This window comes from Coregonus clupeaformis, unplaced genomic scaffold (assembly GCF_020615455.1).
Source record: "Coregonus clupeaformis isolate EN_2021a unplaced genomic scaffold, ASM2061545v1 scaf0077, whole genome shotgun sequence".
NCBI lineage: Eukaryota > Metazoa > Chordata > Actinopteri > Salmoniformes > Salmonidae > Coregonus > Coregonus clupeaformis.
The window spans coordinates 255,243-281,924 of NW_025533532.1; the positions used below are offsets into that span (position 1 = coordinate 255,243).

Consider the following 26,682-nt stretch of genomic DNA (forward strand, 5'->3'; position numbering starts at 1 on the left):
CACCCATTTCAAACCACATTTGAAAAAAAAAATGTGGCTTGTTTATCAAGTGTTCTGCCTTGCAATAATAAATAAACTCAGCAAAAAAGTAACATCCCTTTTTCAGGACCCTGTCTTTCAAAGATAATTTGTAAACATCCAAATAACTTCACAGATCTGTAAAGGGTTTAAACACTGTTTCCCAATGCATGTTCAATGAACCATAAACATTTAATGAACATGCACCTGTGGAACGGTCGTTAAGACACTAACAGCTTACAGACGGTAGGTAATTAAGGTCACAGTTATGAAACTTAGGACACTAAAGAGGCCTTTCTATTGACTCGGAAAAACACCCCAAAAAAGATGCCCAGGGTCCCTGCTCATCTGCGTGAACGTGCCTTAGGCATGCTGCAAGGAGGCATGAGGACTGCAGATGTGGCCAGGGCAATAAATTGCAATGTCCGTACTGTGAGATGCCTAAGACAGCGCTACAGGGAGACAGGACGGACAGCTGAGTGTCCTCGCAGTGGCAGACCACGTGTAACAACACCTGCACAGGATCGGTACATCCGAACATCACACCTGCAGGACAGGTACAGGATGGCAACAACAACTGCCCGAGTTACACCAGGAATGCACAATCCCTCCATCAGTGCTCAGACCGTCCGTAATAGGCTGAGAGAGGGCTTGTAGGCCTGTTGTAAGGCAGGTCCTCACCAGACATCACCAGTAACAACGTTGCCTATGGGCACAAACCCACCATCGCTGGACCAGACAGGACTGGCAAAAAGTGCTCTTCACTGACGAGTCGCAGTTTTGTCTTACCAGGGGTGATGGTCGGATTCGCGTTTATCGTCAAAGGAATGAGCATTACACCGAGGCCTGTACTCTGGAGCGGGATCGATTTGGAGGTGGAGGGTCCGTCATGGTCTGGGGTGGTGTGTCACAGCATCATCGGACTGAGCTTGTTGTCATTGCAGGCAATCTCAACGCTGTGCGTTACAGGGAAGACATCCTCCTCCCTCATGTGGTACCCTTCCTGCAGGCTCATCCTGACATGACCCTCCAGCATGACAATGCCACCAGCCATACTGCTCGTTCTTTGCGTGATTTCCTGCAAGACAGGAATGTCAGTGTTCTGCCATGGCCAGCGAAGAGCCCGGATCTCAATCCCATTGAGCATGTCTTGGACCTGTTGGATCGGAGGGTGAGGGCTAGGGCCATTTCCCCCAGAAATGTCCGGGAACTTGCAGGTGCATTGGTGGAAGAGTGGGGTAACATCTCACAGCAAGAACTGGCAAATCTGTTGCAGTCCATGAGGAGGAGATGCACTGCAGTACTTAATGCAGCTGGTGGCCACACCAGATACTGACTGTTACTTTTGATTTTGACCCCCCCTTTGTTCAGGGACACATTATTCAATTTCTGTTAGTCACATGTCTGTGGAACTTGTTCAGTTTATGTCTCAGTTGTTGAATCTTATTATGTTCATAAAAATATTTACTCATGTTAAGTTTGCTGAAAATAAACGCAGTTGACAGTGAGAGGACGTTTCTTTTTTTGCTGATTTACCTCAAAATAACTAATAATTCAAAACAGCAAATACTTACCTAGGTTTTGATAAAAACAAAAACAAGAATATGCAATTTAGTACGTTAATGGTATTTACTAACATAATATAATTAGTGTTGTAGGCTACTTTACCCTAGAATTGGGGTTATGGCTAGGGTTACTGTCTGTTCAGGGTTACGGATACGGTTAGGGTTAAGGCTAAAATAGGTTATACCTAACTTTTTTAAGGGATATACCTAGGGTTAGGTTAGCGGAAGGTTTCGGTTTCTATTTTTTTCTGCAAAAAACAGTATGGGTTTATACCTCTTTTGCTCTCTTGCTCCTCCCCGTGGCCATCTGTGGGTACTACATACTTCATTCACGATACTCACTGGGTTCATAATCTGACGTAGCAACTGCGTCAGAATTACAAATCAATGAGCTAGACCCACCCATTTGGTTTGCAACTCAGTGAACTTGCATAGCATATGGTCAATTTGATGCCTACAAATGAACAGATTTCGATGCATATCAAATTACCCAGCAGCCATTTAGAAACAACAAAAATCATCAAACAAAATGTTTTTTCTTTATCAAAAATTTTATTCTGCCAGTTTAAATGGGCAACATCTTGAAAAAGAGGACAGGGACACGGGTTCAGTTTAGGTTTTACACCTTCTCCTGGAAAAATATGGTAAACCATGACCAGAAAATGTTTCATTTTTGAAGGGTAGGAGCCAGCCATCTCTGCCACTGTGGGTTACCACAATGTGTACCCAGGTGGCACTAAGTAGCTGTGTTAATATTAAGTTACCTGAGATAAGCCTTCAAGGTTTATGTGGGTAAATCTCATTGCTAACAATAGCGAAGCTGGCATTGTGATGCAGAACAATGGACTGGGAATAGAACATTTGGAATATGAGTTGGTGCCTGTGCTCAATAGAACTAATATGAGCTGGCAGGGTGAAAAATGTCCTAAAATAAGGCCAGTTTTTTTGTGATTACTTCAAAACTATGGCAAGCAGCTGGGACATATGGTAATATTATGAAACTTGGCTCCATGGTGGATGGAATTAACTAGTTTTTATCAGAAAAAAGCGTTGTTAAAAATGTCATGTGTCAAGCCTAATATATGTAGAAGCAGCTAACTAGCTTAGCTGCTAGCAATCCCTACTAGCTAGCTAACAACCACATCAGGAATAGTGACAAAGCCATGGACAGAAACGACTCATGCTTGTGAAATAATCAGTGCATGTATTACTGTTATAGTAAAGTGCCCTAGTAGTTCCATTGAGATTGGGAGAAATCTGTCCATAATAAAGCGCTACCTTCTTAACAGCACTATCAACAAGGCAGGTCCTACAGGCCATAGTTTTGTCGCACCTGGACTACTGTTCAGTCGTGTGGTCAGGTGACACAAAGAGGGACAATTGCAATTGGCTCAGAACAGGGCAGCACGGCTGGCCCTTGGATGTACACAGAGAGGAAACATTAATAATATACATGTCAATCTCTGCTGGCTGAAAGTGGGGGAGAGATTGACATCATCACTGCTTGTGTTTATGAGAGGTGTTGACATGTTGAAAGCACAGAGCAGTCTGTTTGAACGACTGGCACACAGCCCAGACACCCTCTTCACAGTCCCCAAGTTCAGAACAGACTATGGGAGGCGCACAGTACTACATAGAGCAATGACTACATGGAACTCTATTCCACATCAGGAAACTGATGCAAGCAGTAGAATCAGATTTTTTTTTTTTAACAGTTAAAAATACACCTTATGGAACAGCGGTTACTGTGAAGCAATACAAACATAGGCAAACATACAATCAAATTGTATTTGTCACATACACATGTTTAGCAGATGTTATTGCAGGTGTAGCGAAATGCTTGCGCTTCTAGCTCCGACAGTGCAGTAATATCGAACAAGTAATATCTAACAATTTCACAACATATACCCAATACACACAAAACTAGTAAGGAATGGGATTTAAGAATATATACATATATGGACAAGCAATGACAGAGCGGCATGGACTAAGATACAGTAGAATATTGTAGAATAGAATGCAGTATATATATATAGGCAGCAGCAGCCTCTAATGTGCTAGTGATGGCTATTTAACAGTCTGATGGCCTTGAGATAGAAGCTGTTTTTCATTCTCTCGGTCCCAGCTTTGATGCACCTGTACTGACCTCGCCTTCTGGATGATAGCGGGGTGAACAGGCAGTGGCTCGGGTGGTTGATGTCCTTGATGATCTTTTTGGCCTTCCTGTGACATCGGGTGCTGTATGTGTCTTGGAGGGCGGGTAGTTTGCCCCCGGTAATGCGTTCGGCAGACCGCACCACCCTCTGGAGAGCCCTGCGGTTGTGGGCGGTGCAGTTGCCGTACCAGGCGGTGCTACAGCCCGACAGGATGCTCTCAATTGTGCATCTGTAAAAGTTTGTGAGGGTTTTAGTTGCTAAGCCGAATTTCTTCAGCCTCCTGAGGTTGAAGAGGGTCTGTTGCGCCTTCTTCACCACACTGTCTGCGTGGGTGGACCATTTCAGTTTGTCGGTGACATGTACGCCAAGGAATTTGAAGCTTTCCACCTTCTCCACTGCGGTCCCGTCGATGTGGATAGGGGGGTGCACCCTCTGCTGTTTCCTGAAGTCCACGATCATCTCCTTTGTTTTGTTAATGTTGAGTGAGAGATTATTTTCCAGGCACCACACTCCCAGAGCCCTCATCTCCTCCCTGTAGGCTGTCCCGTCATTGTTGGTAATCAAGCCTACGACTGTTGTGTCGTCTGAAAACTTGATGATTGAGTTGGAGGAGTGCTTGGCCACGCAGTCATGGGTGAACAGGGAGTACAGGAGGGGGCTGAGCACGCACCCTTGTGGGGCCCCAGTGTTGAGCGGCCCATCAGGAAATCCAGGACCCAGTTGCACAGGGCGGGGTTCAGACCCAGGGCCTCGAGCTTAATGATGAGCTTGGAGGGGACTATGGTGTTGAATGCTGAGCTATAGTCAATGAACAGCATTCTTACATAGGTATTCCTCTTGTCCAGATGGGATAGGGCAGTGTGCAGTGTGATGGCGATTGCATCGTCTGTGGGAAAGGGAGAGATTCAATATGTCCATGAACACACCAGCCAGCTGGTCTACACATGCTCTGAGGACGCGGTTAGGGATGCCGTCTGGGCCGGCAGCCTTGCGGGGGTTAACATGCTTAAATGTCTTAATCACGTCGGCCATGGAGAAGGAGAGGCCACAGTCCTTGGTAGTGGGCCTCGTCAGTGGCACTGTGTTGTCCTCAAAGCGGGCGAAGAAGGTGTTTAGCTTGTCTGGAAGCAAGACGTCGGTGTTGGCGACGTGGCTGGTTTTCCTTTTGTAGTCCGTGATTGTCTGTAGACCCTGCCATATACATCTTGTGTCTGAGCCGTTGAATTGCAACTCCACTTTGTCTCTATACTGATTATTTGCCAGTTGAATTGCCTTGAGTGAGTAGTACTACAGATGGATGTACATGTGTTGTAGATATGTGGTAGTGGAGAAGGGGCCTGAGGTCACACACAATGTATGCGCACATGACTGTAAGTCGCTTTGGGTAAAAGCGTCTGCTAAATGGCATATTATATTATTATAGTGTGTTGTGAAATCGGTTATAAATGTATTGTAATGTTTTTAAAATGGTATAACTGCCTTAATTTTGCCGGTCTCCATTAGCCACGGCAGCAGCTAATGGGGATCTATAATAAATACAAATACATTGTGCGTTTCCAAATCCTGAATCCATCCATAGTATTTCTATTTGACTTGGTTTGCTGCAGCCTTCCTGGCGGGCAGTCTGGATATCCAAGTGTATGTGCTAAGCATTGGCTGAGCTGGCAAATCAGCTGTTTTTGACCGGTATACACCAAAACCACTCTGATGTTTCCTAACAGGCCGAGAAGGGTCACAGAGAAAAGCTGCTTTTTAACATCCATAAATATAATTTTTTATTCATATTGTAATTCATTTTAGGTATTCTCTATATACAGTATTTCAATAAAGAGCTATTAGCAGCATCATTTAGTGGATTTAGTTGATTTTGAGTTCTCAAACCAGTGAGCATGCCAACATTCGTCATCAATTGCTATTTGGAGTTATTTACAATGAAAGAGGTGGGAATTTGTTCCCTTGTCATATAATTGCTACAGTCATTATGAATACAGCATTTAAAATAGTTTAAAAATAGTAAACATTTTGGTCCTGAGGCAAAACCAGTTGAGAACAACTGGTTTGACAAACATCCATCTGTAGTACTAGTCTTTTAATATTTTACATTTACTGATAGAACTGACTCTAAATCTAACCGCCAAGATATGTTATGTACAGTGAGGGAAAAAAGTATTTGATCCCCTGCTGATTTTGTACGTTTGCCCACTGACAAAGAAATGATCAGTCTATAATTTTAATGGTAGGTTTATTTGAACAGTGAGAGACAGAATAACAACCAAAAAAAATCCAGAAAAACGCATGTCAAAAATGTTACAAATTGATTTGCATTTTAATGAGGGAAATAAGTATTTGACCCCTCTGTAAAACATGACTTAGTACTTGGTGGCAAAACCCTTGTTGGCAATCACAGAGGTCAGACGTTTCTTGTAGTTGCCAACCAGGTTTGCACACATCTCAGGAGGGATTTTGTCCCACTCCTCTTTGCAGATCTTCTCCAAGTCATTAAGGTTTCGAAGCGGATGTTTGGCAACTCGAACCTTCAGCTCCCTCCCCAGATTTTCTATGGGATTAATGTCTGGAGACTGGCTAGGCCACTCCAGGACCTTCATGTGCTTCTTCCAGAGCAACTTACAAATTGGTGCATTCAACTTATGCTAGCCAGTGGGACAACCACTTTTTTTTTCTTTCTTTTTTTTGTGTGGGGGAGAGGAGGTAGAAGGATTACTTTATACTTTATATATTTTTCTTTATTTTTCTTTTTTCTACATTGTAGAATAATAGTGAAGACATCAAAACTATGAAATAACACATGAAATCATGTAGTAACCAATAAAGTGTTAAACAAATCAAAATATAGTTTATATTTGAGATTCTTCAAATAGCCACCCTTTGCCTTGATGACAGCTTTACACACTCTTGGCATTCTCTCAACCAGCTTCACCTGGAATGCTTTTCCTACAGGTTTGAAGGAGTTCCCACATATTCTGAGAACTTGTTGGCTTCTTTTCCTTCACTCTGCCGTCCACCTCATCCCAAACCGTCTCAATTGGGTTGAGGTCGGGGGATTGTGGTGGCCATGTCATCTGATGCAGCACTCCATCACTCTCCTTCGTGGTCAAATAGCCCTTACACAGCCTGGAGGTGTGTTAGGTCCTTGTCCTGTTGAAAAACAAATGATAGTCCCACTAAGTCCAAACCAGAAGGGATGGTGTATTGCTATAAAAATGCTGTGGTGGCCATGCTGGTTAAGTGTCACCAGCAAAGCACCCCCACACCATAACACCTCCTCCTCCATGTTTTACGGTGGGAACTACACATGCGGAGATCATCCGTTCACCCACACCGCGTCTCACAAAGACTCGGCGGTTGGAACCAAAAATCTCAAATGTTTCTCCAGACCAAAGGACAGACTTCCACCGGTCTAATGTCCATTGCTCGTGTTTCTTGTCCCAAGCTGCTGTAGTGGTTTCTTTGCAGCAATTCGACCATGAAGGCCTGATTCACACAGTCCCCTCTGAACAGTTGATGTTGAGATGTGTCTGTGACTTGAACTCTGTGAAGCATTTATTTGGGCTGCAATTTCTGAGGCTGGTAACTCTAATTAACTTATCCTCTGTAGCAGAGGTAACTCTGGGTCTTCCTTTCCTGTTGCGGTCCTCATGAGAGCCAGTTTAAGGCATAGCGCTTGATGGTTTCTACGACTACACTTGAAGAAACTTTCAAAGTTCTTGAAATGTTCCCGAATTGACTGACCTTCATGTCTTAAAGTAATGATGGACTGTCGTTTCTCTTTGCTTATTTGAGCTGTTCTTGCCATTATATGGACTTGGTCTTTTACCAAATAGGGCTATATTCTGTATACCCCCCCTACCTTGTCACAACACAACTGATTGGCTCAAACGCATTAAGAAAATCCACAAATTAACTTTTAAGAAAGCACACCTGTTAATGGAAATCATTCCTGGTGACTACCTCATGAAGTTGGTTGAGAGAATGCCAAGAGTGGGCAAAGCTGTCATCAAGGCAAAGGGTGGCTATTTGAAGAATCGCAAACATAAAATATATTTTGATTTGTTTAACACTTTTTTTGGTTACTACATGATTCCATATGTGTTATTTCATAGTGTTGATGTCTTCACTATTATTCTACAATGTAAGAAATAGTAAAAATTATGAAAAACCCTTGAATGAGTAGGTGTGCCCAAACTTTTGACTTGTAGTGTATATATAATCAAATTATGAATGTGAAACAGTCAGAATTTCACATTTTTTAAGGGTGTATTTTCACGCATATCTGTTTGACCGTTTAAAAATAAAAGCAATTTTTCTAGCCATGTTGTCTCTTAACATCATTGCTGTTGTTTTTCTGTCTGTGATCCCAGGTGCCCAGGGTGTTGGTTAATGTTCTGGAGATCTTACAGATTGATGGCCTCCGCAGGATCAAGAGGAACAGTATAGGCTGCAGCCTTTTACAAAAGTATGCATGTTCATCAGTTAACCTGTCAATCTATTGTCAATAACATTGAAGTTTACTCTGTTATTCAGTCGATTAGCCTATTGTTATATTTGCATATTTGTTGTGGATTATACTACTGTATATCACAAATTAACTAACGATTGCACCCAAATGGCGTCAGAGGGGAGGGCTGCCGTTTTACGGGCTCCTAACCAATTGTGCTATTGTGTGTGTTTTTTCGCGTAATTTGTAAAGTATTTTGTACATAATGTTTCTGCCACCGTCTCTTCTGACCGAAAAGAGCTTCTAGATATCAGGACAGCGATTACTCACCTCGTACTGGACAAAGATTTTTTCTTTAACGAGTCGGACACGAAGGATTTACTTCAGACACCCGACATGGCCCAAATCCCTGTCATTCGCATGAAGAAGAGACAGAGATATCGAGGAATTAGGTTGGGGTGCCTTGTAAGGATCCGACGGCGAGTGGATAATCTGCCTCTACCATCAGTCCTATTAGCCAACATACAATCATTGGATAATAAAATGGACGAGCTACGATCAAGACTATCCTAACAACGGGACATTAAAAACAGTAATATCTTATGTTTCACAGAGTCTTTGCTGAATGACGATATTGAAAACATACAGCTGGCTGGGTTTTCGGTGTATCGGCAAGATAGAAAGGCTACCTCCGGTAAGACAATGGTTGGCAGTCTGTGTATATTTGTAGATAACAGCTGATGCACAAAATCAAATTTTAAGGAAGTCTCGAGGTTTTGCTCGCCTGAGGTAGAGTATCTGATGATAAGCTGTAGACCACACTATTTATCAAGAGAGTTTTCATCTATATTTTTCGTAGCTGTCTATTTACCACCACAAACCGATGCTGGCACTAAGATCGCACTCAACAAGCTGTATAAGGCCATAAGCAAACAAGAAAATGCTCATCCAGAGGCGATGCTCCTAGTGGCCAGGGACTTTAATGCAGGGAAACTTAAATTTGTTGTACCTAATTTCTACCAGCATGTTAAATGTGCAACCAGAGGGAAAAAAAAACTCTAGACCACCTTTACTCCACACACAGAGATGCGTACAAAGCTGTCCCTCGCCCTCCATTTGGCAAATCTGACCATAATTATATCCTCCTGATTCCTGCTTACAAGCAAAAACTAAAGCAGGAAGTACCAGTGACTCGCTCAATACAGAAGTGGTTAGATGACGCAGATGCTAAGCTACAGAACTGTTTTGCTAGCACAGACTGGAATATGTTCCGGGATTCTTCCGATGGCATTGCGGTGTACACTACATCAGACACTTGCTTCATCAATAAGTGCATCGATGACGTCGTCCCCACAGTGACCGTACGTACATACCCCAACCAGAAGCAAGGGATTACAGGCAACATCCGCACTGAGCTAAAGGGTAGAGCTACCGCTTTCAAGTAGCGGGACTCTAACCTCCGACGAACCATCAAACAGGCAATGCGTCAATACAGGACTATGATTGAATCGTACAACACTGGCTCCGACGCTCGTCGGATGTGGCAGGGCTTGCAAACTATTACGGACTACAAAGGAAAGCACAGCCGCGAGCTGCCCAGTGACACGAGCCTACTGGACAAGCTAAATGACTTCTATGCTCGCTTCGAGGCAAGCAACACTGAAGCATGCATGAGCGCATCAGCTGTTCCGGACAACTGTGTGATCATGCTCTCCGTAGCCGATGTGAGTAAGACCTTTAAACAGGTCAACATTCACAAGGCCAGATTACCAGGATGTGTACTCTGAGAATGCGCTGACCAACTAGCAAGTGTCTTCATTGACATTTTCAACATGTCCCTGGCTGAGTCTGTAATACCAACATGTTTCAAGCAGACCACCATAGTCCCTGTGCCCAAGAACACTAAGGTAACCTGCCTAAATGACTACCGAGCCGTAGCACTCACGTCTGTAGCCATGAAGTGCTTTGAAAGGCTGGTCATGGCTCACATCAACACCATTATCCCAGAAACCCTAGACCCACTCCAATTTCCCACCTGGGAAAAAGGAACACCTACTTCCTTACACAGGAAGTGGCACAGGTCCTAATCCACTGGCTATCATAAGGTGAATGCACCAATTTGTAAGTCGCTCTGGATAAGAGCGTCTGCTAAATTACGTAAATGTAATGTAAATGTAAATATTTGAGAATGCTATTCATTTACTACAGCTCAGCGTTCAACACCATGGTGCCCTTAAAGCTCATCACTAAGCTAAGGACCCTGGGATTAAACACCTCCCTCTGCAACTGGATCCAGGACTTCCTGATGTGCCACCCCCAGGTGGTAAGGGTAGGTAATAACACATCCACCACACTGATCCTCAACACTGGGCCCCCTCAGGGGTGTGTGCTCAGTCCCCTCAGGTATTCCCTGTTCACCCATGACCGCATGGCCAGGCACGACTCCAAAACCATCATTAAGTTTGCCGACGACACAACAGTGGTAGGCCTGATCACCGACAACAATGAGACAGCCTATTCACCCTCAGGAGACTGAAAAGATTTGGCATGGGTCAGATCCTCAAAAAGTTATACAGCTGCACCATCGAGAGCGTCCTGACTGGTTGCATCACCACCTGGTATGGCAACTGCTCGGCCTCCGACTGCAAGGCACTACAGAGGGTAGAGCGTACGACCCAGTACATCACTGGAGCCAATCTTCCTGCCATCCAGGACCTCTACCAGGTGGTGTTCAAGGAAGGCCCTAAAAATTGCCAAAGACTCCAGCCACCCTAGTCATAGAATGTTCTCTCTGCTACCGTACGGCAAGCGGTACCGGAGCGCCAAGTCTAGATCCAAAAGGCTTCTTAACAGCTTCTACCCTCAAGCCATAAGACTCTTGAACAGCTTTTAAAATGGCTATACGGACTATTTGCATTTCCCCCCACCCATACCACTCCATCTTTTACGCTGCTGATACTCTCTGTTTATTATCTATGCATAGTCAGTTTACCTCTACCTACATGTACATATTACCTCAATTACCTGTACAGGTAACCCCTGTATATAGCCTCGCTACTGTTATTTTATTGTTGCTCTTTAATTATTTTTTATTTCAGTTTATTTTAGTAAATACTTTCTTAACACATATTTTTCTTAAAACTGCATTGTTGGTTAAGGGCTTGTGAGTAAGCATTTCACTGTAAGGTCTAAACCTGTTGTATTCAGCACATGTGAGAAATAAAATTTGATTTGATTCTATTATTCACTAAGGGGCCTATTCAGACTTGACATACTGTTGACTTAACATTGACTTAGGTAAAACAAATGTTGACTTTATTGACTTAAGTCCATGTTTAAAAAATTTTTTAAATCATATTTTCTTTGCCACATGCGCCGAATACCTTACAGTGAAATGCTTACAGTACTTACAAGCCCTTAACCAACAATGCAGTTTTAAGAAAAATAAGTGTTAAGTAAAAAATAGATAAGTAAAAAATCAAAAGATAACAAATAATTAAAGTGCAGCTCTAAAATAAAATAACATTAGGGAGGCTATACAGTGGCTTGCGAAAGTATTCCCCCTCCCCCCTTTTTTTCCTATTTTGTTGCCTTACAACCTGGAATTAAAATGGATTTTTTGGCGGTTTGTATCATTTGATTTACACAACATGCCTACCACTTTGAAGATGCAAAATATTTTTTATAGTGAAACAAACAAGAAATAAGACAAAAAAATTTAAAACATGAGCGTGCATAACTATTCACCACCCCCAAAGTCAATACTTTGTAGAGCCATCTTTTGCAGCAATTACAGCTGCAAGTATCTTGGGGTATGTCTCTATAAGCTTGGCACATCTAGCCACTGGGATTCTTGCCCATTCTTCAAGGAAAAATTGCTCCAGCTCCTTCAAGTTGGATGGGTTCAGCTAGTTTACACCTATCGTTAAGTCATACCACAGATTTTCAATTGGATTGAGGTCTGGGCTTTGACTAGGCCATTCCAAGACATTTAAATGTTTCCCCTTAGACCACTCAAGTGTTGCTTTAGCAGTATGCTTAGGGTCATTGTCCTGCTGGAAGGTGAACCTCCATCCCAGCCTCAATCTCTGGAAGACTGAAACAGGTTTCCCTCAAGAATGTCCCTGTATTTAGCACCATCCATCATTCCTTCAATTCTGACCAGTTTCCCAGTCCCTGCCAATGAAAAAAAAAAACATCCCTACAGCATGAACTGCAACCACCATGCTTTACTGTGGGGTTGGTGTTCTCGGGGTGATGAGAGGTGTTGGGTTTGCACCAGACATAGCGTTTTCCTTGATGGCCAAAAAGCTCAATTATAGTCTCATCTGACCAGAGTACCTTCTTCCATATGTTTGGGGAGTCTCCCACATGCCTTTTGGCGGACACCAAATGTGTTTGCTTATTCTTTTCTTTAAGCAATGGCTTTTTTCTGGCCACTCTTCCGTAAAGCCCAGCTCTGTGGAGTGTGCAGCTTAAAGTGGTCCTATGGACAGATACTCTAATCTCCGCTGTGGAGCTTTGCGTGTCGTTCAGGGTTATCTTTGGTCTCTTTGTTGCCTCTCTGATTAATGCCTTCCTTGCCTGGTCCGTGAGATTTGGTGGGCGGCCCTCTCTTGGCAGGTTTGTTGTGGTGCCATATTCTTTCCATTTTTTAATAATGGATTTAATGGTGCTCCGTGGGATGTTCAAAGTTTCTGATATTTTTTAATAACCCAACCCTGATCTGTACTTCTCCACAACTTTGTCCCTGACCTGTTTGGAAAGGTCCTTGGTCTTCATGGTGCCGCTTGCTTAGTGGTGTTGCAGACTCTGGGGCATTTCAGAACAGGTGTATACAGTTGAAGTCGGAAGTTTACATACACCTTAGCCAAATACATTTCAACTCAGTTTTTCACAATTCCTGACATTTAATCCCAGTGAAAATTCCCTGTTTTAGGTCAGTTAGGATCACCACTTTATTTTAAGAATGTGAAATGTCAGAATAATAGTAGAGAGAATGATATATTTCAGCTTTTCTTTCCTTCATCACATTCCCAGTGGGTCAGAAGTTTACATACACTCAATTAGTATTTGGTAGCACTGCCTTTAAATTGTTTAACATGGGTCAAACGTTTTGGGTAGCCTTCCACAAGCTTCCCACAATAAGTTGGGTGAATTTTGGCCCATTCCTCCTGACAGAGCTGGTGTAACTGAGGTTTGTAGGCCTCATTGCTCGCACACGCTTTTTCAGTTCTGCCCACAAATGTTCTATAGGATTGAGGTCAGGGCTTTGTGATGGCCACTTCAGCACCTTGACTTTGTCCTTTAGCCATTTTGCCACAACTTTGGAAGTATGCTTGGGGTCATTGTCCATTTGGAAGACCCATTTGCTACCAAGCTTTAACTTCCTGACTGATGTCTTGAGATGTTGCTTCAATATATCCACATAATTTTCCTTCCTCAAGATGCCATCTATTTTGTGAAGTGCACCAGGCCCTCCTGCAGCAAAGCACCCCCACAGCATGATGCTGCCACCCCTGTGCTTCACGGTTGGGATGGTGTTCTTCGGCTTGCAAGCTACCCCCTATTTTCCTCTAAACATAACGATGGTCATTATGGCCAAACAGTTCTATTTTTGTTTCATCAGACCAGAGGACATTTCTCCAAAATTACGATCTTTGTCCCCATGTGCAGTTGCAAACCGTAGTCTGGCTTTTTTATGGCGGTTTTGGAGCAGTGGCTTCTTCTTTGCTAAACAGCCTTTCAGGTTATGTCGATATAGGACTTGTTTTACTGTGGACATAGATACTTTTGTACCTGTTTCCTCCAGCATCTTCACAAGGATTGATTTGCACTTTTCGCACCAAAGTACGTTCATCTCTAGGAGACAGAACGCGTCTCCTTCCTGAGCGGTATGACGGCTGCGTGGTCCCATGGTGTTTATACTTGCGTACTATTGTTTGTACAGATGAACGTGGTACCTTCTGGCATTTGGAAATTGCTCCCAAGGATGAACCAGACTTGTGGAGATCTACACATTTTTTTGAGGTCTTGGCTGATTTCTTTTGATTTTCCCATGATGTCAAGCAAAGAGGCACTGAGTTTGAAGGTAGGCCTTGAAATACATCCATAGGTACATCTCCAATTGTCTCAAATTATGTCAATTAGCCTATCAGAAGCTTCTAAAGCCATGACATCATTTTCTGTACAATGCAAATAGTCCGGGTAGCAATGATTAGCTGTTCAGTAGTCTTATGGCTTGGGGGTAGAAGCTGTTAAGCCTTTTGGACCTAGACTTGGCGCTCCGGTACCGCTTGCCGTGCGGTACCAGAGAGAACAGTCTATGACTAGGGTGGCTGGAGTCTTTGACAATTTTTAGGATCTTCGTCTGACACCGCATGGTATAGAGGTCCTGGATGGCAGGAAGCTTGGCCCCAGTGATGTACTGGGCTGTACGCACTACCCTCTGTAGTGCCTTGAGGTTGGAGGCCGAGCAGTTGCCATGTGATGCAACCTATCAGGATTTCTCTCGATGGTGCAGCTGTATAACTTTTTGAGGATCTGAGGACCCATACCCAATCTTTTCAGTCTCCTGAGAGGGAATAGGCTTTGTCGTGCCCTCTTCACGACTGTCTTGGTGTGTTTGGACCATGATAGTTTGTTGGTGATGTGGACACCAAGGAACTTGAAGCTCTCAACCTGTTCCACTACAGCCCCATCGATGAGAATGGGGGCGTGCTCAGTCCTCTTTTTTTCCTGTAGTCCACAATCATCTCCTTTGTCTTGATCACGTTGAGGGAGAGGTTGTTATTCTGGCACCACACGTCCAGGTCTCTGACCTCCTCCCTATAGGCTGTCTCATTGTTGTCAGTGAAAAGGCCTACCACTTGTGTCGTCAGCAAACTTAATGATGGTCGTGCCTGGCCATGCACAGGGAGTACAGGAGGGGACTGAGGACGCACCCCTGATGGGCCCCCGTGTTGAGGATCAGCGTGGCAGATGTGTTGTTACCTACCCTTACCACGTGGGGGCGGCCCGTCAGGAAGTACTGGATCCAGTTGCAGAGGGAGGTGTTTATTCCCAGGGTCCTTAGCTCAGTGATGAGCTTTGAGGGCACTATGGTGTTGAACGCTGAGCTGTAATCAATGAATAGTATTCTCACGTAGGTGTTCCTCTTGTCCAGTTGGGAAAGGGCAGTGTGGAGTGCAATAGAGATTGCGTGATCTGTGGATCTGTTGGGGTGGTATGCAAATTGGAGTGGGTCTAGGGTTTCTGGGATAATGGTGTTGATGTGAGCCATGACCAGCCTTTCAAAGAACTTCATGGCTACAGACGTGAGTGCTACGGGTCGGTAGTCATTTAGGCAGGTTACCTTAGTGTTCTTGGGCACAGGGACTATGGTGGTCTGCTTGTAACATGTTGGTATTACAGACTCAGCCAGGGACATGTTGAAAATGTCAGAGAAGACACTTGCCAGTTGGTCAGCGCATGCTTTGAGTACGCGTCCTGGAAATCCGTCTGGCCCTACGGCCTTGTGAATGTTGACCTTCTTAAAAGTCTTACTCACATCGGCTACAGAGAGCGTGATCACATAGTCATCCGGAACAGCTGATGCTCTCATGCATGCTTCAGTGTGGCTTGCCTCGAAGCAAGCATAGAAGTGATTTAGCTCGTCTGGTAGGCTCGTGTTACTGGGCAGCTCGTGGCTGTAATAGTTTGCAAGCCCTGCCACATCCGACGAGCGTCGGAGCCGGTGTAGTACGATTCAATCTTAGTCCTGTATTGACTCTTTGCCTGTTTGATGGTTCGTCAGCGGGCATAGTTGCATTTCTTATAAGCATCCGGGTTATTGTCCCGCTCCTTGAAAGCGGCAGCTTTAGCTCAGTGTGGATGTTGCCTGTAATCCATGGATTCTGATTGGGGTATGTACGTACGGTCACTGTGGGAACAACATCATCAATGCACTTATTGATGAAGCCAGTGACGGATGTGGTGTACTCCTCAATGCCATCGGAAGAATCCCGGAACATATTTCAGTCTGTGCTAGCAAAACAGTCCTGTAGCTTAGCATCTGCATCATCTGACCACTTCCTTATTAACAGAGTCACTGGTGCTTCCTGCTTTAGTTTTTGCTTGTAAGCAGGAATCAGGAGGATATAGTTATGGTCAGATTTGCCAAATGGTACGCGTCTCTGTGTGTGGAGTAAAGGTAGTCTAGAGTTTTTTCGTGCCAGCATCGGTTTGTTGTGGAAAATAGACAGCTACGAAAAATATAGATGAAAACTCTCTTGGTAAATAGTGTGGTCTACAGCTTATCATGAGATACTCTACCTCAGGCGAGCAATACCTTGAGACTTCCTTAATATTAGATTTTGTGCACCAGCTGTTGTTTACAAATATACACAGACCGCCAACCCTTGTCTTACCAGAGTCAGACGTTCTATCCTGCTGATGTAGCGTATATCCCACCAGCTGTATGTTATCCATGGGAGGGAGATTACTCGCTCGCCGTCGGATCCTTACAAGGCACCCCGAACTACGTCCACGATATCTCTGTCTCTTTCTCATGCTAATGATGGAGATTTGGGGCTTGTCGGGTGTCTGTAGACTATCCTTCGCGTCCTACTTGTTGAAGAAAAAATCTTTGTCCATTACGAGGTGAGTAATAGCTGTCCTGATATCCAGAAGCTCTTTTTGGTCATAAGAGACGGTGGTAGAAACGTTATGTACAGAATAAATTACAAATATCGCGAAAAAACAACCATAAAAGCACAATTGGTCAGGGGGCCGTAAAACGTCAGCCATCTCCTCCGGCGCCATTCTGAACATATTGACTTAAGTCTACTTACAGTGCATTCAGAAATTATTATAATAATAATAATAATATGCCATTTAGCAGACGCTTTTATCCAAAGCGACTTACAGTCATGCGTGCATACATTTTTCAGACCCCTTCACTTTCTCCACATTTTGTTACGTTACAGCCTTAATCTAAATGTATTTTGTTTAAATGTCCTCATCAATCAACACACAATACGCCATAATGACAAAGCAAAAAGCATTACATTTTTTATATATACATACAATACCTGTCAAAAGTTTGGACACCTACTCATTCAAGGGTTTTTCTTTATTTGTACTATTTTCTACATTGTAGAATATTAGTGGAGACATAAAAACTATGAAATAAGTGTTACGACTTCCTCCGAATCTGCCTCCTCTCCTTGTTCGGGCAGGCTTCGGCGTTCGTCGTCACCGGCCTTTTAGCCACTTCTGCTCCATATCTCATCATTCTATTTGTTTTGTCTTGTCTATTACACACACCTGGTTCATATCCCCTCATTAGTCCGTGTATAAGTGTTCCCTCTGCCCCTTTGTCCTTGTGGGTGATTGTTTATTGTGAGGAGATAGTTGCTCGGTTGAGCTCAGTGTATTTTGTATTGCCACGTATTTTCCCTGTGTGCCTGTTTGTTCCAGTGTGCCTGTTTTGCGCACTGGATTGGTTAACACTGTATTACGGAATAAACTCTGTATACAGTGATATACCCTCCTGCGCCTGACTCCTTCAAATCACGCATCACAATCAGTAGGTGTATCCAAACTTTTGACTGGTACTGTATATGAAATATCACATTTACATAACTATTCAGACACTTTACTCAGTACTTTTTTGAATACATGAGGTTGGTGGCACCTTAAACTCGATCCTGACTAGTCTCCCAGTCCCTGCCGCTGAAAAACATCCCCACAGCATGATGCTGCCACCACCATGCTTCACCGTAGGGATGGTATTTGCCAGGTGATTAGCGGTGCCTGGTTTCCTCCAGACGTGACGCTTGGCATTCAGGCCAATGAGTTCAATCTTGGTTTCATCAGACCAGAGAATCTTGTTTTCCATGGTCTGAGAGTCCTTTAGGTGCCTTTTGGCAAACTCCAATGGGGCTGTCATGTGCCTTTTACTGAGGAGTGGCTTCCGTCTGGCCACTCTACCATAAAGGCCTGACTGGTGGAGTGCTGCAGAGATGATAGTCCTTCTAGAAGGTTCTCCCATCTCCACAGAGGAACTCTGGAGCTCTGTCAGAGAGATCATCGGGTTCTTGGTCACCTCCCTGACCAAGACCCTTCTCCCTCGATTGCTCAGTTTGGCCGGGCGGCCAGCTCTAGGAAGAGTCTTGGTGGTTCCAAACTTCTTCCATTCAAGAATGATTGATTGAGGTCGCTGTGTTCTTGGGGACCTTCAATGCTGCAGATATTTTTTGGTACCCTTCCCCAGATCTGTGCCTCGACCTAATCCTGTCTCGGATCTCAAGGACAATTCCTTCGACCTCATGGCTTGGTTTTTGCTCTGACATGCACTGTCAACTGTGTGTGCCTTTCCAAATCATGTCCAATCAATTGAATTTACCACAGATTGATTCCAATCAAATTGTAGGATCATCAATGGAAACAAGATGCACCTGAGCTCAATATCGAGTCTCATAGCAAAGGGTCTGAATACTTATGTAAATAATGTATTTCCGTTTTTTATTTTTAATACATTTGTAAAAATGTCTAAAAACCTGTTTTCGCTTTGTCATTTTGGTGTATTGTGTGTAGATTGATGGGCATTTTTATTTATTTAGAATACTTTCCTAATGCACTGTGTCTTAAGTCTGAAAGGGGTCCTAAATTATTAACTGTTCAATCAGTCAACTTATCAATTAGTTCAAGATGAACACACAGTACAGATTCCAGAGCTCACAATGAAACATTCCTTAAGACAGCAGTAGTCCAAAGTCCTCCTTGTTGTGTCTCAGGAACGTCTGTCCTTGCTTCATAATACCGGGAGAGGACTCACTGGAGCTGTCTGAGATCAAACGGATCAATCGGGAATTCCAGGTCAGTGAACTTGAAGAATGGAGACATGAATTGCTTACACACATATTTTGGTCCTACACAGGTCAGGGTGTATATTATATAATTGTTATCATATATTTGGACACACCTTGGTCAGGAATCTATCGAAGACGCACTATAGCAGAGGTCACTACAGCTGACAATGCGGCTTTTTCAAAGGCGTTCGCGGCGATCACATTCATGGTAAACGCAGGGTAAACGCTCAAGCGTAAATTACCTTTAACAGGCTGTTATAGTGCTCTGCGCTATTGCCCGCCTTGAATTTAATCCAGGCACTTGTCTTTACAACTAAGGCATTACTTCATTTTGTTATACAAATACATTCATGTAAGATTAAAAGGCAATGAGCTTGTATAATTGTATCCAGTTTATTGTTTGTTGAAACTGTTTTTACGCCCCTCAGGATGAGACAGAGTGTCTGGTCTATGGGGGTCGCTATGACAACCGTGAGGACTTTACTGTGGTCCTCCAACCCTACTTCCGAAACTCCATCGTCCCTTTGAACTCAGTAAGTGTATGTTCAGGGTTTATCTACAGTAATTGTGGCCAGTACTGAAAGTTTCACAGACATTCAAACGGCTGTAGGTCATCAGCATCTTTCGGCTGCATTGCTCATAATCAACGTGTGTAGGTACTTACATATTGATATGCTACACTATATATACAAAAGTATGTGGACACCCCTTCAAATTAGAGGATTCGGCTATTTCAGCCACACCCGTTTCTGACAGGTGTTTAAAATCAAGCACACAGCCATGCAATCTCCATAGACAAACATTGGCAGTAGAATGGCCCGTACTGAAGAGCTCAGTCACTTTCAACGTGGCACCGTCATAGGATGCCACCTTTCCAACAAGTCAGTTCGTCATATTTCTGCCCTTCTAGAGCTGCCCCGGTCAACTGTAAGTGCTGTTATTGTGAAGTGTAAATGTCTAGGAGCAACAACGACTCAGTCGTGACGTGGTAGGCCACACAAGCTCACAGAATGGGATTGCCGAGTGCTGAAGCGCATAGCACGTACAAATTGTTTGTCCTCAGTTGCAACACTCACTACCGAGTTCCAAACTGCCTCTGGAAGCAACGTCAGCACAAGAACTGTTCGTTGGGAGCTTCATGAAATGGGTTTCCATGGCCGAGTAGCCGCACACAAGCCTGAGATCACCATGCGCAATGCCAAGAGTCGGCTGGAGTGGTGTAAAGTTCACCGCAATTGGACTCTGGAGCAGTGGAAACGCGTTCTCTGGAATGACAAATCACGTTTCACCATCTGGCATTCCGATGGACGAATCTGGGTTTGGCAGATGCCAGGAAAACGCTATTGCCCAATGCATAGTGCCAACTGTAAAGTTTGGTGGAGGAGGAATAATGGTCTGGTGCTGTTTTTCATGGCTCGGGCTAGGCCCCTTAGTTCTAGTGAAGGGAAATATTAACGCTACAGCGTACAATGACATTCTAAACGATTCTGTGCTTCTAACTTTGTGGCAACAGTTTGGGGAAGGCCCTTTCGTGTTTCAGCATGACAATGCCCTCGTGCACAAAGCGAGGTCCATACAGAAATGGTTTGTCGAGATCGGTGTGGAAGAACTTGACTGGCCTGCACAGACCTCAAACCCATCGAACATCTTTGGGATAAATTGGAACACCGACTGCAAGCCAGGCCTAATCGCCCAACATCAGTGCCCGACCTCACTAATGCTCTTGTGGCTGAATGGAAGCAAGTCCCCGCAGCAATGTTCCAACATCTAGTGGAAAGATGAGTGAAGAAAACAAGATTCCCAGAAGAGTGGAGGCTGTTATAGCAGCAAATGGGGGACCAACTCCATATTAATGCCCATGATTTTGGAATGAGATGTTCGACGAGCAGGTGTCCACATACTTTTGGTAATGTAGTGTATTTGACTGTGCAAAACTGTAAAGATTACTCAAGTAATGGCTTGAGTTCGATATATGTTCTCTCTCTCAGGAAGGTAAGCCGGACATTACTTACTTCTCCGTGGACTGTTTTCACTTTAGTGAGCAGGGACATGCTGAAATGGCCATTGCACTATGGAATAACATGGTGAGTCTGGTTAGGGAACTGATGATTGAGTAATCACTGCATGTGCTTGGGTAGAAAGGGCACCTTTGGTACTTTATTGGGTTGGTACATTTTTGTGACAACAGTACAATGGTAGGTGGAAGCCTTAGTCATGTTTCATTGTTGTTTCATTTGCAGTTGGAGCCAGTGGGCCAAAAGCAGACCCACAATAACTTCACATATGACCGCAGCAAGATTCAGTGCCCCATAGAGGTAGGATGTTACCACTGTACAACAGTCACACATTGTAACACTCAGTTATTTTTATATAAAATATAAACGCAACATGTAAAGTATTGGTCCCACGTTTCATGAGCTGAAATAAAAGATCCCAGAAATGTTCCATACGGCAAAAAATATTATTTCTCAAACAATTTGAGCACAAATTTGTTTACATCCCTGTTAGTGAGCATTTCTCCTTTGCCAAGATTATCCATCCACCTGACAGGAAGTGGCATATCAAGAAGCTGATTAAACAGCATGATCATTTCACAGGGGAAAATAAAAGGCCACTTTAAAATGCGCATGTTTTGTTACACAACACAATGCCACAGATGTCTCATGTTTTGAGGGAGCGTGCAATTGGCATGCTGACTGCAGGAATATCCACAATTTCTCTAGCATAAGCCGTTTCCAACATCATTTTAGAGAATTTGGCAGTATGTCCATCCGGCCTCACAACCACAGACCGCATGTAACTACGCCAGCCCAGGACCTCCACATCCGGCTTCTTCACCTGTGGGATCGTCTGAAACCAGCCACCTGGACAACTGATGAAACTGAGGAGGATTTCTGTCTGTAATAAAGCTCTTTTGTGGGGGAAAAACTCATTCTGATTGGCTGGGCCTGGCTCGCAAGTGGGCCAAGTGGGTGGGCCTATACCCTCCCAGGCCCACCCTTGGCTGGACCCCTGCCCAGTCATGTCGAATACATAGATTAGGGCCCAATGAATTTATTCAATTGACTGATTTCCTTATATGAACCGTAACTCAGTAAAATCGTTGAAATTATTGCATGTTGCGTTTATATTTTTGTTCAGTATATATCCTAATACTATCCTGTACTGGCTATATATAAAAAATAATTTAACATGCCTGCTACTGTAAGGGTGCCTTCAAGCCAAAGCACATGAAAAGTATGTCAGTATGTGGTGGGGAAGAATTATAAGATAGAAATGCTGTTCTACGTTTTAAATTGGTTGACGGATACGTCTATTCTGTTGGGCAGTGCAACACAAAACTAGGCCCTCCCCCAACGTACTTCTCTCACTGAGGGTAAATTCAATTAAGCTGACCCGGGTTGCACTGGGCTATGGCCCGTCACGTGACTGGGTGAAGCCGGTGAGGGAAGCACGCCCTGCTCAGATCTAACAATAATCTGTGCCGCTCGGTCATATTTTCAACTAGGCAGCATAATGCATTGCTCAGAAACATACACCTCTTTTTCATAAAATATATGTTTGAATTTTCCAAGTAGTTTTCATTGGGAAGGCATATAAAGTGTTTTTATAAAAAGCCATCACTTTTGCATGTGAAAACATACAATCCTGTCATTACTACACGTGCTTTACCTAGGTCACTTTTGTTTTGAGCCGACTTTAGCTGTCGACCAGAAGGGGGCATCCGGCTCAAACCCGGGAAGCAGCCCGGTTCCAAAACGAATGCAATCACTTTTCACCCGGGCCATTTTAATCGAATCCTCTCATTGAAAAGCAATGAGTTGCTGCATTTTTTACACATCAATTTGTCTGGTTTATTCTGATGTATTCTGACTTTGAACTTCAGGTTAGCTGAAGCCAGATAGCTTGAGAAAATGTAGACTTTATTGAGCCCTTTTATCCATCAATGATTTGTCATGTAGCAGTATGTCAAGTCTTTTACTGCAGTCACTGTCCCACAAAACCAAATGCATATACCAGTATGTAATATGTGCTATCTGCTACTATCTTTCAGGATCATCCTTACATCTTCACTAGAGTGAACAGTTTCCCCAGTGTGCCTACCACATCAGCCCCCAGCACAGCCACTCCTCTCAATGCAATCTGCTCAGATAATGTGCCGGTATGGGTGGCTGCAGTGCTGGCGGTGGTGGGCCTCCTGATTGGCTGGGGTGTGACCTGGCTCCTCCTCTCCTGCAGGAAGAAGAAAAACAGGAGGAAGATGGAAAGTGTGGTGGAGATGATGAGTACTGGGTTCTAGAACTGCATTCGACATATTTAATCTCCAATCTAAATAATTTGATGCTCTCCCCCTCTTGACCTCAGAACAGCCTTAATTCGTCGGGGGCATGGACTCTTCGCGTGCCCTTGCCAAAAATAAACCTGTACCTTTTTAAGCGCTCCATGTCTTGCAGCGAAGACAAATGGATTATGCTGTGCTCGCAACAAGTCACATTCTTGTCTGTTTGACAGAATCGGTCTGTGTCCTCCCCTCTGGTTTAAGTCAACCCTTCAGAACAGCCTCAATTCGTTGGGGCAAGGACTCTACAAGGTGTCGAAAGCGTTCCACAGGGACGCTGGCCCATGTTGACTCCAATGCTTTCCACAGTTATGTCAAGTTGGCTGGATGTCTATTGGGTGGTGGACTATTCTTGATACACACAGGAAACTTTTGAGCGTGAAACTGTGTTGCAGTTCTTGACAGAAACCGGTGCGCCTGGCACCTACTACCATTCAAAGGCACTTAAATATTTTGTCTTGCCCATTCACCCTCTGAATGGCACACATACACAATTCATGTCTCAATTGTCTCAATGCTTTAAAATCCTTATTTAACCTCTTAAATATAATGGCAAAATGTAGATTTCCGCCTAAATAGACATACCCAAAAGTAACTGCTATTCATGTGTAATTACATGATTCTGACATGCAAAAACTTGGTATATTTGGAAAGAAGACATCTGGGAGATTGAGGAAATGATCAGAAGATAGATAGGAGTTACATAGTTCAGAATACACAAGATCAAGCACACACAAAATAGCAGTTTTTTGGTTAGTAATCTTTCATTGACAAGCTATAAGTGAATTATTGATGACTAGAGCTGGAAACACATCAGATGGCTTCCACAATATGTGAACAATATCAGAAAAAAAGGGATTGATAGACCTAACAACTAGAAATGGGCAGATGTTTTAGTAAGTGGTGTCAGGTGTGGTCACGGGACGTTTCCAAGTCTCTGAGCCAGGAAGCAATAGTTCTCATTACGCATAAAATGTTCTAGGCCTTGCTTTGTCCCACCCAGGTCAACTTCATATCCCTGGAAAGCTACAGCTAGGGATGCCTACAGCGTGTAAGCAGGAAACATCATATTTTTGATGCACAAAGATATCGGTGGACATAATGTTGCCATTAAGTCATACATCATCAGATTACATACCCCTCAAGTAGCTATAGCTCAAACACAGACCAAATCGAAGCTTACCTTGTAAGATGTTCGCTGTTTGGTGAAAACGTTGTGTAAAATCAACATTTTGACTCTCGGGGCTTGTGATCAATAACGGTAGGTCACAGGCAGACAAATAAGATATCCTCATGATCTGTGGAGTCCAGGCTTTCGGTGTGTATCAACGTATTCCGTGTTTACTTCGTTTATGCTTCACAACGCTAACCGGAACGTAGGTAGCAGCCATCTTGAAAGAGGTCATCGGCTCGGCCTACGCTTATATATTCGTATGCCCATATATGGTAGTAAATTACACCAAAGATTTGAAGGCACCGATCAATAGCCAATATACTCAGCTTTCCGCAGACATCCTGTTTTTGCAGATAGGGGCTACCGTTCTCATAACAGACTGAATTGAATAACAAATAATCAAATACAGTCCCCAAATATGGGGACTTCCTGTTTCCTCCCCTTCATCTACACTGATTGAAGTGGATTTAACAAGTGCCATCAATAAGGGATCATAGATTTCACCTGGATTCACCTGGTCATGGAAAGAGCAGGTGTTCTTAATGTTTTGTATACTCAGTGCACAGTTCCAGGCAAATATTTTGGCATCCTTGCAGTTTTCCTAAATAATTCCCCATTTCTTATAAAATAAGTTGAACTGGAACAAAAGTGCCCTGCCCTGCTATAGATAAACAATAAGTAATAAAGATAAGCAGGGTTAGGAGTGTCAGACAAGTTGTAGTAAAATGATTAAGTAAACCTCCAGGGGATGAATAAGCAGCTTTGCAACTAAACCAGTTCTTCCAGCTTGTAAAAACATGTATGGATGGTATATGATCTCCTTTGGGATAATAGGTTTTTACTATTACATCCGGAAGTATGTCAAGCAAATAAATCTTGTGAAAATCAGTCTATTCATCGTGTTTTGATTTCAATTTGATAGATGGTTCTGGAGGGGGGATTCTGTTGAATCTATTGTGTAGAACTAGAGCCGTGAAGGAATGAAGGACACAATGTGTCGAGAGACACAGCCCCATCTGCAACTGCAGCTCATCTGGAGAAGCAGTTCTCCAAGTTCAACTGGTTCTATTTCCATGCCTTATTGCTCCCATGTGCAGTGAAGTGTTTTAGTAACTCACTGACTCAGTCACCCCACCCACACCCCGTGAGCTCTGATACCACAAACACGTCAAATCACAAAATAAACAGTTTTCCTCTCGTTACTGTTATAACTCCACCTCCAGCTATTAACACAGCTAGTTAAACAATCGGTGCAGGAGAAGTATAACCAACATCCATGCAACCCGTGTCTATTACTGCACTACCCTTTAGATTAAATATCATGTATAAACTGGGTGGTTTGAGCCCTGAATGCTGATTGGCTAAAAGCTGTGGTATATCAGACCGTTGCGCCGTGCAATTGCGTCGTGCCTAAGAACAGCCCTTAGCTGTGGTATATTAGCAATATACCACACCTCCTCTGGCGTTATTGCTTAAGTAACCTGTAAGTATGACCAGTGGCGACCCATCATTCAGGGCAGGTTGGGCAGAGCCCCACCTGTTTTGAGCCCCACATTTTTAGCAAAAAATAATTGTAAAACATTATGCCTGTTTTGCATGTTATTTTGGCATGAATACGTGTCACATATCAGTTTGCAAACAATGTAAAAAAAATTAAGCTTCAATACAAACATGGTCTCTTTTTTGCTTTCTTGAGTAAGGCAGCTCCAAAATGCAGGTGTTTCATCCTAGCTCACTGCTTTCTGTGGTGGTGGGGCAGCCAGTTGCTCCGTGATTGGGTAGAGCTAGAAAATTCAAGCCCCTTGGGTGCTGCCATAGACTTACATTAGAAGTGCCCATCCAAGAAGGCTCAAAGTCATTGGCTACAGATAAAATGAAGTCAAATCACGTTATATCTACAGTAGCTTTGATTGGACTGATCATGTCAACATCATACTTTCAAAATCTTAGCTGGCAGTCATCATCAGAAATCAAGTTGACAATCTACTGGCAAATCCTTTTTAATCCTTGTCATATGAAGATAAATAATGAAGAGACATTATAGATAAAACGTATCGGTGCTCATCGGTCATTGGACATAAACATTACATAAGTTGGAAATCGCAAATTCAACAATGAGTG

At 43.5% G+C, this 26,682-nt stretch overlaps 1 protein-coding gene across 1 annotated transcript in view; it reads left to right on the forward strand.

The window, feature by feature from the left end:
* Positions 1-23,661, forward strand: part of LOC121539683 (phospholipase B1, membrane-associated-like) — a 43,400-nt gene extending 19,739 nt beyond the window's left edge. The window contains exons 2-7 of the mRNA XM_041848362.2: positions 8,119-8,213; positions 18,974-19,055; positions 19,477-19,581; positions 21,037-21,132; positions 21,289-21,363; positions 23,103-23,661. Coding sequence (XP_041704296.2) covers positions 8,119-8,213; positions 18,974-19,055; positions 19,477-19,581; positions 21,037-21,132; positions 21,289-21,363; positions 23,103-23,348 — 699 coding nt within the window. The 3' untranslated portion in view covers positions 23,349-23,661. The remainder of the gene's footprint in view (positions 1-8,118; positions 8,214-18,973; positions 19,056-19,476; positions 19,582-21,036; positions 21,133-21,288; positions 21,364-23,102) is intronic.
* The last annotated feature ends 3,021 nt before the right edge of the window (positions 23,662-26,682 follow it).